This window comes from Branchiostoma belcheri, unplaced genomic scaffold, assembly GCF_001625305.1.
Source record: "Branchiostoma belcheri isolate BF01 breed outbred unplaced genomic scaffold, Haploidv18h27 scaffold124, whole genome shotgun sequence".
Taxonomy (NCBI): domain Eukaryota; kingdom Metazoa; phylum Chordata; class Leptocardii; order Amphioxiformes; family Branchiostomatidae; genus Branchiostoma; species Branchiostoma belcheri.
Window position 1 is genome coordinate 521,458 of NW_017802647.1, and position 12,517 is coordinate 533,974.

At 39.4% G+C, this 12,517-nt stretch overlaps 1 protein-coding gene across 5 annotated transcripts in view; it reads left to right on the forward strand.

Moving 5' to 3' along the window:
• Positions 1-12,123, forward strand: part of LOC109463305 (nectin-2-like) — a 14,223-nt gene extending 2,100 nt beyond the window's left edge. Inside the window, exons 1-9 of one of the 5 annotated variants that reach the window (XM_019760056.1) lie at positions 1,960-2,182; positions 5,072-5,223; positions 5,516-5,681; positions 6,048-6,196; positions 6,693-6,805; positions 7,225-7,346; positions 7,893-7,995; positions 8,753-8,767; positions 8,913-10,011. In XM_019760056.1, the coding sequence (XP_019615615.1) occupies positions 2,110-2,182; positions 5,072-5,223; positions 5,516-5,681; positions 6,048-6,196; positions 6,693-6,805; positions 7,225-7,346; positions 7,893-7,995; positions 8,753-8,767; positions 8,913-8,943 (924 nt within the window). In that variant the 5' untranslated portion in view covers positions 1,960-2,109 and the 3' untranslated portion in view covers positions 8,944-10,011. Of the gene's footprint in view, positions 1-1,959; positions 2,183-5,071; positions 5,224-5,515; positions 5,682-6,047; positions 6,197-6,692; positions 6,806-7,224; positions 7,347-7,892; positions 7,996-8,752; positions 10,012-11,753 lie in introns of those variants that run through there. The other 4 variants (XM_019760053.1, XM_019760055.1, XM_019760057.1 and 1 more) reach the window with 4 other exon arrangements.
• The last annotated feature ends 394 nt before the right edge of the window (positions 12,124-12,517 follow it).

Here is a 12,517-nt window from a genome sequence, read left to right on the forward strand (position 1 = left end):
GACACGAATCCATTCACCATCAATGACTTCTTACGATTGTGGCATGTCACGGTAAAACAATTTGCCAACTTCCATTCAAGTTGCAGTACTTACCTAGCCGCGGCCACTCTTGTTAGGGCTAATGCAAGGCTAATGTAAAAGACCAAAGTGAAGCTAGCCGGCGTTACAGCCTTCGATTCGTAGCCGGCGTTTCAGCCGGCGTTTCGCCGCTAGATGGAACATAGCAACTGATTCGAGTACCGATTCGAAAACCCAAAAATCAGTAATTTAGCCAAAAAATATGGCAGGTGAACTTGAAAAAAGCGTTATGATAGCTTAGTACATCACAAGTCTACTACAAGTTTCAGATTTTACCTGCCGGATTTAATTAGGCCGTTGACAGCGGGCCTAATTAGGCATGAGAAATATGTGTACTCAGCAGTTATATCTGCACCAAACTGAACGTGGCCTTTAAAGACGGATTACGATAGTCAACAACCAAGGCTATATACACTAAAAGTATCAAATTCAATGGGTCGGATTTGATTAAGGAGGCACAAGGGTACTTACGTATGATATGGCTGAATTTCAAATCCTACGCCATCTGAGTGGGCTGCTGGAAAGGGTATAAAGTGAATCTGACGTCTAACAAAATGTGGCCCGTTAAATTCAAAGATTGATACTTGTAGCAATACACTTACTCTATGTCCTAAAGGTATGAAATTCAATGGGCCGGATTTAATTAACGTGGCACGACGGTACTTAATGAGTATGACAGGGCAGAATTTCAAATCTCCCGCCACAATTCACTGTCTACAACAAACTAATGCCGGCTAGCCAAACTAAACGTGATCCACTAACTCAAAAGTCGGATTACGATAGTCAACAACCAAGAATATATGCTAAAAGTATCAAATTCAACGGGCCGGATTAATTAACGTGGCAGGATGGTACTACCTTGTGGGAGCGGCGTTCGCTTCAAGGAGCGGCTAGAGCGGCGGCTTTTCGGGGATAGCCACTGTGGGGATAGCCGCGGTCGACTCGCGGGGAGCTGTGTATCCGCCGCGGAGAGCTAGTAGTAGCTGTGTCGCCTGCGCTAGAGGCTAGTACAATATACCACCACCCAATGATGCAATAAGCATTGCTTCGTATTTCAATTTTTCATGGGCCAAGTTTTATTAAACGTTATTCGATATTCGCAGATTTAGTACATTAGGTATGTATTTTTCGGGCATAGTTTCTATGGGACAATCCAAGTAAAATCTTCAACAGTGCATTGCGGACTCTGACGTCACTAACCGTTATCTCATCTAGCGGAAAAGGTGCAGTCTGTCTCTATTGTTTTATGGCATTTCATTCCTTGTGTGGTTTGAGATCATATCCGGATGCGATCATATCGGAAACAAGTCTAGAGGAAAAAGTATAATTTGTCAAAAAGTAGGAGCGGAAGGCTACTTTAGTTTTCAACAAAGAATTGAAGTTATTATTGCATGCAATGACTTTTCTTTTGTAAGGAACAAAATACCACCAGTCTAATGTTAGCAAAACGTAACGAGAAAAAACTATCCATAGTATAAGGACTACAACAGGCGCTTTAGCCTTGAGATAGACTTCTAAACCTCCCTAGCCATGGTGATCCATGTTGTCTCCTGCGTTTTTGGTTGCTTCGTGTCCTTCAGACAACGACTTTTTTTGCGTAACTTCTTAATACTGTCCTCTTCCTTTTTTTCTTGTAAAAAAGACTCGCAATATCCTCGACGGCCACCTGTTATTTTTAGCAAGGAAACACGGAACAATTTGATTTCTTCCCATATAACGTTTATAGTATACTAGTCTAATATATGGTATTTACGCATTTTAACTTCTAAAATGGTGTGCATCTGAATGTAATGTGTTTCCGAATCTTTATAATATTTCTTTCTTTTATTTCGCGGCATAACTATGATTACACAAAAACTGACGTCACGTACACCCCCATACCGGAAGTGGTACTGCCGTATCCGGTCCGAGTCTGAGAGCCGAGGCGTGTAGGCGTGGTTAGTGGCACGTATGTTTGTCTTTCACCGCTGAACATACCAGTCTGATCTTCAGGGCCGAACAAACGTGCAGGGGGCTCCCCACTGATCCACCATGGAAAAAACTACTACCCAACGCGTCCGCTGGATTTGCCTGTGCCTTGTTTTTGCTACAGCACTACACGAAGGTAAGTCGCAGTAGCGCCCCCCTCCCACGCACAGTTGTTATTTTTGACTTCCATCTTGTTCCTTCTTCGTATGTTCGTGCCTTGCGAAAATGTAACTTGCGCACGTAACTAAGAAAATGAATCTTCATCAACCTTGTGATAGAGGAGTGTACATGACACTGTCCAAAATTATCGTGTTTTTGTGTCTGGTAGATTGAGAATCACGTAGTAAGTTTTGTCAAATTTAAAAGAGGAATGCTATCAATCTTAATTTGGCTGGGTAGGGTAGGGTTGCTAATGCTATAGTCGCATTGTGTGTTTTTCAACCTACTCATTCAAATACAGGCACCACCTGTCGCTAACAGGCTCCAAGCAGATGTTATAAGGTGCGCTGCCAATCTCTGTACATGTCGCCTTCTCCAGCTGTGTAAACAAACCAATATGTAGTAGAAAACCGACGACAAATACACCCCACATCTGCTTGGAGATGACAACAACAATACTTCCTTTATGATTCAGCCCAAATGTCAAGTGCTGTACACCTACTCATTATTCAGCATGTTATGTTGACCAATGGCAGCCGTCCGGTCCCCTTTTATAGTAATTGAATTACTTTATTATAGCTGTCTACATTGTAGGGGCAAACCTGTTGAATTTGCTCAAAGATGCTAGCTTCTGCAAAACATAATGTTTTTCATGTCATCTGCCTTTATAAGCCCCCATGAAATTGTCACATGATAACATTACACAGTCTGTGGCTCATGGGCTATTTTTGGATGTCTTGACTCACTGGAGGCCAAAGGGAAATGTAAGGTCACAGTCACAGCATACATGTAGCAGTCAGCCACGAACATTGAATTTGTGATGCCTCAATCATTTGAGTATCCATACATCAGATTGATAGCACAGAGTTTGAGAAGACTTAATAGGTATCCTTTGGTGATTATCAAATGCACATGTTCATCATTTAAGGAGTAGAAGTATTTTGGGATGAATATGTGTATTTGGTGCAAGCTGCAGGCAAAGGTATAATATGAACATGTGCAATTGACAGGTGGACTAAAAGCTTGATAGGTACAAACACACAAAGTGAGTTGTCCCAAGGACATCTCATAGCATATGTCCTTGGCTATATATATTGTGGCAATGGGGTGGGTTTTAAGTCGTCTGTTGTATGACAAAGCCATACATCTGCACATGCATATCATATACACTAGTAATATGCATGCACATGCACACACACACACACACACACACATGCAGACAGTGTACACCCTCACAAAATACACACACTTTCCCTTGGCCTTCACGGGCTTCAAGAACCCATTTTTTTATCAAGATTTTTTCAACACACTTTATCAGTATGTAAGGTTAGGTATTTACCAATTGTCTGGCAGAATAGCCTGGGGTGAACTTGTTAGCATAGCAAAGAGGAATCTGTTGTAGACATCGTTGTTTGAAGGGTCAAGGTCTGGTCCAAGAACAAAGGAACACCTGGTCCTTCCCATGTGCCTTAATTGTGCACACCTCAGTGGCAATGATAAAAGGAGATTTAAATGTCTTAATGTTTTACATGTGTTGTTTATGAAGTGCTGTAGTAGAGTTCATTCTTGAGTTGAAGTTGAGTTCCATGTAGATGTCATATAAAAATTTACCCAACATGGGAAAATTACTGGTGTGTGAAATATTGTCTTAACAAAGAAAACATAATCTCTGTTGTACGATTGCTAATTGTACTGCAGCCTTAAGCATGCATTTTTAGAATGTGTCTGTATCATATTCTGTACTATGCATGAATTGATGATGATATTCAAGGCAGTGTCAATTTTTACGTGTAGGGTTACATATAGATATACATGGTAGTGTATTCTAGTGAGAAAGTTTTGGTTTTTAGGCATACTGAGTCATAGAATAGCAAAATCAAAGGGTATTATTCTACTTTCTATCTTAACAGTTTTGTAACCAGAATTTGAAAACCAGAATTTGGATATTTAGCAGATACAGTTTGTACTTGTATGTAACTGATACAGGTCAGGCATACATAATGAAGAGCTATGATTTAATTTTGAGCCTGTGGCACCTGTGTTGTTTTTAGGCCTACCCCCTTCTGTTCGCAGCAAATATTTATGAGGCTCTTGAGGGGGATATGGCAGCAAACATAACCCAGAATCCAGGCTGTTACTGTGTAACAGGTGTCAACCATGTAGCCATAGATACCATTGTAGGCAAGGGTAAAATGTGTCACACATGTACCTGACATGTACATAATAGCTGTTGTCTTTCCAAAGGAGGTTACTTTTCAACAGCCAAGCATTGATGTATTTTTTGGTCCTTTTGCTGATAAAAGCACATCCATAAAAGGGATAGAATTTTTTAATCCCTTTAAATTAAAGACATTCAGGTTATAACTGCTTGTCCTATGCAAATGTTGGTAGTTTTGAGACAACATTTGCTTCAGTCATAAAAGTGTATAATATAATATAATCAGAAAAAGTAATATATGGTATAAGATATATTTTTTTACAGTTTCTGTGTCCCATTTCAGTAACAGGTGTTCCAGTAACTGTAACAGATTTATGATTGACAGTTTCTGTGTCCTGTGTCTCTGACAGGTGTCCCTAGCCGTAACAGATGTGAAGTTGACAGTTTCTTTGTGCTGTTTCTCTGACAGATGTCGCAGCACCTGTAACAGATATGTGATTGACATTTTCTGTGTCCTGTTCCTCTGACAGGTGTCCTGGCAGCTACAACAGATGTGTTTTATTGACAGTTTCTGTTCCTCTGACAGGTGTCCTGGCAGCTGCAACAGATATGTGAGTGACAGTTTCTGTGTCCTGTTCCCCAGACAGGTGTCCCAGCAGCTGTATCAGATGTGTGATTTATAGTTTATGTGTCCTGTTCCTCTGACAGGTGTCCTGGCAGCTGTAACAGATGCAGACACCGGTCCTTTCATCACAGACTCCCTGGACGGGGACATGTTAGAGTTGAGGTGCACGGCAGAGAAACTGAGCGACCCGACAGCTACCATCACCTGGCATCAGGACGGACCAAACGGGACTGTGGTAAAGATACTTTAACCAGACGTGTGGTTTTGGGCTTATGTGTTTCAGAGACTTTTCTGCTCAACCAATGAAACGAAAGCTTTAAAAATATGAAACTTATTACCATTGATAGCCTTTGTTTTCATTTTATATTGTGCTTGGAACAAATGGAATAGTCTGGGTACCATCCACTTAGTAACAGGGCTCCTTGCACTCAGTTATTTTTATAAAATTAGAAGAAAGAAGGCGGGAAATCTGAGAACCATGAAGTTGAATTGACATAATCTTTTTGTGTTTTTTTTACTGCCTGTAGCTAGCTTTTGCCATCAGCAGTGACGGAGATGCAGCTGCCGGCACTCTGAAGTTCACAGCTACCACGTCATTCAACGTGTCAGGGACAGGGGCAGTAGCCAAGGACACAACCTACGCCTGCAAAGTAGTATTTGGGGCAACAACACTGTGGCAGGCTGTCGTTACAGGTAAGGTTTCAAATAAATGTACAGACCAATATATGTAAGTAAAAGGTTAAATTGATAGTTTATGGGTCTCACTGAGCTGAATCTCATGTTCTCAACAGTTATTGTAAACTATCCTGCTCCCAATGTCTTACCATATGACGTATGGTCCATAAGTCATATACATGTGTAGTAAGACACTGTAAATGGAAAATAGGGGGAAAAGGAGATATTAGTTTTACACATGAAATATCATTACACCCATGTTTCTTTTACCACTATAATAGCCATCCACTGCCTCTGCCTCAAAAAAGGCTATTTAACTACAATGTACCATTACCTTTTTATAGCAACTAACTGCTGTCTTGTTAATTACCCACCGTCTTGCAGGAGACCCCACACCCAGATCCCTGCGTCTGACACCTGACCGTGCACAGCTGTACTATGGAGACATCCTGACCCTGGCCTGTCCTAACTATGGCTCACAGACAGACCCGGATACACTGCCTGCTGACCCACTCACTGTACCTTCACCACAGGTTTGTATTGCACTGTTGGGGGGTATTTGGGCAAATATTATATAGTTAGGTGGCTGCTGACTGTTGCAGTAGTCATTGACTATTGTCTAAACTTGACAAGACCAGACAAGATCTGTTCATAAGTACAAGTTGCCTACAATTCAACATATGTGTGTATGTAAAAGTTCAGGTTGAAAGTTTTTTATGGTATGGTTACATTGGATATTGGTTACATTGGATATACAGATACAGAAGCTGGTGTGTTACACTGAAGGGTGGTTGTACCGGCTATACAGATACAGAAGCTGGTGTGTTACACTGAAGGGTAGTTGTACTGGCTATACAGATACAGAAGCTGGTGTGTTACACTGAAGGGCACTTGTACTGGCTTAACAGATACAGAAGTTGGTGTGTTACACTGAAGGGCAGTCGTACCTGCTATACAGATACAGATATAGGTACAGATATTAATTAAGTTCCAAAGGTTTAATTTTCCACTTCACGTGACGTCCCACAGGTTGAGTGGCAGGTCAACTCCACAGATCCCTGGACAGGGGCCCTACCAGCAGGGGCAAGTGTAGAGGACAGCCAGCTCATCATTACAAACCTGGATGATTCTCACATTGGAGAGTAAGAAATGTCTTATTTTTTCTACTAAAAAGGTTGGTAAAGGTAATCCCATGTCCTTTTTGAAGCTGTAGTGGCAGTGGGTTGTTAATCCACAGTGTCTAGGACACAGTATTGGAAGGTGCATTCAGAGTTTATACCTTAGCCACCACCTTTTACCTCCCCAACTGAAGTCAGGTACCCATTTTACAACTGGATGGAGAGGAAAGCTCAACAATGTTTGAGAAAGTGCCCTTCCCTAGGACACAACAGCTAGCCAGGAAATTCAAATGCTAGACTAGACTAGCTTGTACAGTGGTTAATAGTAAGATAAAAATGTATCTTTCATGTAGAAAAGTCACTGTGCTTGCTTGGCTATAATTGTTTTTGGTTGACACTCTACTAGCCAACTCTACTTAATCCACATTGTCTCCTCTTCACAGGTACTACTGCCGTTCCACCAACACTTACAGTGCCAAGTTTGCATTTTACGATGTTGCCGACTTGATGGTGGCCCCTATAACTACAGCTGCCCCAACTACTACCCCAACTTCAGGTACACTCAGTAAGTTAGCCTCTTGGAACATATTGGTTTTCATTGGACTTGAAGGGCTTCTTGTTAGATATTTGATGGAGTGAACCATGGTTCTTAAACATTAACTGGCATCCAAAGATAGTTCCACTTATTTGAAAAAAAGTTAGTGTGTTGGAATAAAACTATGTAAAGGGCACAGTAAACTGTATGTCAAAAAAAAGTATGTAAACACGATTACATTGTATTTTAGTTTCAAGAGCCATAAGCCAGACATCTATGCAATCAAACAGTTGATGAAACCTTATGTTGTAAACTTGTTGTTGCATTATAAAGAATATATGTTTTGAATTAGAAATATTTGCTATGCAATAAATTGAAAGTGAGTCCAATGTATTTTTGCCAAATATTGCATCATCAGTGTTCATATATATGACTACATGTATTAGCATATATGCTCCAGAAAAGTTTTTTTATGAAGACGAAGGAAAGCTTTTGGGTTTAAGGTCAAAATGAACAAATGTCAAAACCTTGAAACCAGGTACACTGACAGTTTTTTCTTTATTTTCTATCCACAAGATAATACAGGTGCTATAGTAGGAGGGGTAATTGGCGGCATAATTGCGGCCATCATTCTAGGTGTTTTGGCATACTTTGGGTGTCAACATTACAGCAAATCACAGTAAGTACCAGGTATTCACAAGGAGCACTTTTTAACTCCTTATAAAGGACAAATAAATTTCAGTTTTTGTGCCTTTCAACCCAAAATCTTATTCGCAAAAAGTGATCCATTGGTTTTTACCAGTCCTGCACACATAGGGGTGATATTTGACCCAAATCAAACGTGAACATGGATTTGGGTCAAATATCACCCCTATGTAGGCGGGACTGGTAGAAACTGATGGATCACCTTTTGCAAATAGAATTTTGGGTTGAAAGGCACCAAAACTGAAATTAGTTTACTTGTCCTTTAAAGACACCTTTTTCAAGGAGTGTTTTTTCTGACTTGATGCTGATGTAGTAGGTAAATGAATGTACTGTTACAGTATTGGATACTTATTTTGTTACTGTCTGTATCTTATACTATATTATCTGTGCTTGTGTGTGTGTGTAAAACGACTGACCTGTACTTTGCCAGATTGGGCAAAAATGTACAATAAAGGTTTTCAACTATCAAAAACCTGTCACCTTTCAAACTCTCTTTTTGTTTATGTTATAACTTAATATGTGGATTTTTGTTTTGTTGTGGTATGAATTTAAAAGCTTTCTTTTGTTTGAGCCTTTATTCGACTTTTGATAAGTTTGTCTTTATCCTTGCCTTTTCCATACATATAACTTGTTCATTTTATGCTTTTATTCATTTCTCTTCTTGACATTAACACACCAGCCCCTTGCATGTATTGTTACCTACCCTAAGACCAGTTTTCGTTTGTTAACAGGAGAGAATCTGCGAAGTACACTGCGGCCGCGTCAGACCCAGTGTAACTGACTGAAGATATCTGATGACTAATAATAACAAGCCGTCAGATCTATCTTTCAAGGCCTTAATTCAATGTTGTCTATGCACATAACATATTTGGCTTGTAACTGTAAAATGAAGTACACTGCGGCCGCATCAGACCCAGTGTAACTGACTGAAGATATCTGATGACTAATAATAACAAGCCATCAGATCTATCTTTCAAGGCCTTAATTCAATGTTGTCTATGCACATAACATATTTGGCTTGTAACTGTAAAATGTTAAAAGAAAAACTTTTTAGAAGTTGAATACCTAGAGAGCTTAAGTGTAGTCATGTTATTGCAAACGTCAGCTTTGGAGTGCATTTGGTGTAAAATTTTGTCTAGACAAACTCTATAAGTTTTGTCATTTTGTAATGAGTGCAAACCTTTCATCAAAAACCTACATGAGAATTGTAATATTTGGTTTGGCATATTTTTAGAAGCCTTAAGAGCAGTGTTTTTGTTACGAAGAGGAGGTAAAGTTGGTAAAGCCTACATGTATGTGTTAACAGTTTGCAACATTTTTGCTCAGGTCACACCAACTTAATGACTTTGCTCAATAATGAGGTGCAAAACAGTGAAATTTAAATAAGAAGGACAAAAATCAAGAAGGGGGGAGTTGCACATCTTTGGTGTGACAAAAACCCATAAGTGATGATATAATAGTTTATTCCAATATCATTACTGTAAATACAGTGACTGTACTATCAAACCTACAAGTGCATTGCATATTAAATATGAACATAATTGTGGTAGATTTTAAGTAGTGGTAGGGCAAAAACTATTACTAGTACATGAAACCCCATAGCCTTAGAGAGACAGTAGTCAAATAATCTTAACTACCTTGCATCGTCAGTGACGTCTTCAGAGGAAATATAATGATTTAATCATTGTCAAGTTAATGCAGCTTCACTTAGACTGCTTAGTGCTAGCTGTCATTAGTAGTAGAAGGTGATGTTGACTGTATGTTGATCTTTTGTCAGTAATTCTTTAATTTGATGCGTAACAATCCATGTAATAGTCACCTTGTACCCAATACGATAATCTGGAAATATTTGCAGTTTACAACATTTTCTACATATTTGTGTGTGCCAACCATGAAACATTTCATGGCTAATACACAGATGCTGCTGCTTTGTGTATTAGGGTCCTGTTTCACTATGCTGCCTACAGAGTAAAATTGCTGGTCCACACTATTTCCACATCTTCTTGAATTGACTTGTTTACTGTATAGTGTATTTGTTGAACTTAGTGGATTGAGTGAAATCTTATTAAAAAAAGTTATCGGTAGTCCTGCTCTGGCATTGACCTACACTGTGGTCAGAGAGAAAGTTATGGTCCCATCACTGAAAACGGGCTCAGAATTCTCATCCATCGCTTGAACATCTTTGGTAACATCTTCCAACTAGAGTTCCCCGATCTCATACCTTCGCCAAATGATGTTAATCTTTATGACTGACAAATTATAGATTAGATTATTCCCCCCTGATTTAAGAAATAGGAACCTAATTTTCATGAATTATATCATTTTATCATAATCTCAACCAAAAAAACAGTCTTATATTAACAAACTATGCATTCTAGCATTTCCTAATAAATTATGCAAATGAGGTCCTGATTTGAATAGATTATGTTTAATGATGTTCACCTCAATTTAACTTTCAAATACCACAAGTATGAAATTCCAGGCAGTTATCATTACATAATTATAAAATTTTCTCATTAATTATGCAAATTAGGTCATTATTAACATAATCAATATCTTCCTGTGTTTCTCTCGTTGTCAATTACCAATGTCACAAGCTTTAATTGTCCTATCATGGAATGCAGCTGATTTATAGAATTTCCCCATGAATTATGCAAATTATATCCATGTTTGCATAATTGTCACATAATTATATGAAGGATCACGTAAGCTACCTACATACCAAAAATCACGACGATCCGTCAACCGGTTCTTGAGTTATCCCCTTTTGAATATTTTCAAGAATATATCGCTGCAGTTCCAGAGCAAGCCGCTAGGGGGCCTAAACTCACATCACTTCTTCCCCAGCACAAGAGCTACCTACCAACTAAATTTCATCACCATAGCATGTCTAGATCATGAGATATCAAAACCGGAAGTTCAGCTGCAGTACCATAACAAGCCGCTAGGGGGTCCAAAATCTAATCATTTTGAGGTCTCATCAAGACCTACCCACCTACCAAGTATCAAGACAATCCATTAAGGCCTTCTCAAGTTATCGTGTTGACAGACACACACACACACACACACACACACACACACACACACACACACACACACACACACACACACACACACACACACATACACATACACGAACGCCCCTGAAAACATAACCTTCTTGGCGAAGGTAATAATACCTTTATCTCTTTCATGGGTCTTCATTACTGTGGCCAAGACCATCACAGCAATCTCACCTAACTTTACCTTACATCTCTTCTCATCAGCCATCCATTCAAACTTGATATTACTTGCTCAAAAATCTTTCTCTATTCTTCACTTGTCTCTCTGTTCCAATAATTTCTAAACCTAGCAAACAAGGTGTTTCCCCAGCCCAAGTGACAATGCCACCACTCAGCATTGTTACAAAGTTGGAGCAACACTAGCCTCCTGCACAGACCTTTGTAGCAGCCTGGGTTTGCTTCTATGAGCACTGCAGTTTATTTTCACTGGGAGAGCAGTACCCTTGGTGGGGGTGCGGTCATATCCGGATAGCTTTATCAGCTACTGTAACCCATCTAGGCTAGTGCAGATAAAGCTACCCTGATACAGCCTCCCCGCTGATACAGCCCTCAAAGTTCGGCACGTATAGAAACAAATGCAAACTGCTAAACCAACACCTGGTGTGGTTACTTCCCTGTCTATCATCTCTTTCTAACTGTAACCCCCTCTCCTCTTCTTACCTACATGTAGGACAGCAAGAATTTCCTCTCAGCCTGGCCAATCAGATGAAGAAGGGAAGTTGCAAAGTAGTTGAACAGCTACAGAATGATGTGGGGAATCAAAGGTCACAGCAACAATCATGGAATGTCTGTCGATTCCTCCTTTCCCTTAGTGTTGATTTAGGCCGTTTCTGCTGAGCAACCAAAAATGGGTTTATGACTCTTGATTTAATAATTAGAATATGATGCACAATACGAAAGTATGATTTAACTGATAAAACACAAACATTTAAAAAAATTGTTCTGTGAATTTGTTCAATGATCTGTCAAATGGTTGCTCAGCTGTAACAGCCTATAGTGCGAGGCAGGTGTTAGGACTTAGGGATGGTTGGGTGGACCTTTTTAGCCACAGGGTTTCCCCTTTTATAACAGAAGTGTATAGAGTATATCTTATTCATGTATTTGGAGGTAAAGTGAGTCAAAAGCCATATTTGTCCTTATGTTGCAGAAGATATCCCAAAGTAATGTATTATATACTTTTTGTATTGTACTTCTTGCTATTAACTGCATATAAATGTACAGTTTATAGTAACTGTACAGTTGACTGTACAGTTAACAGTTTATAAATGATGTGAAGTCTGATGATATTCATCTATACAAATGGGACAACTGTTTGGTATTTGCACAATCCCCAGAAACAAAATCAAAACAAGAGTTCCACGATCTCATACCTTCGCCAAATGATGTTAACCCTTGCGGTTAACATCATTTGCATGGATTATATCAGTTGATCAT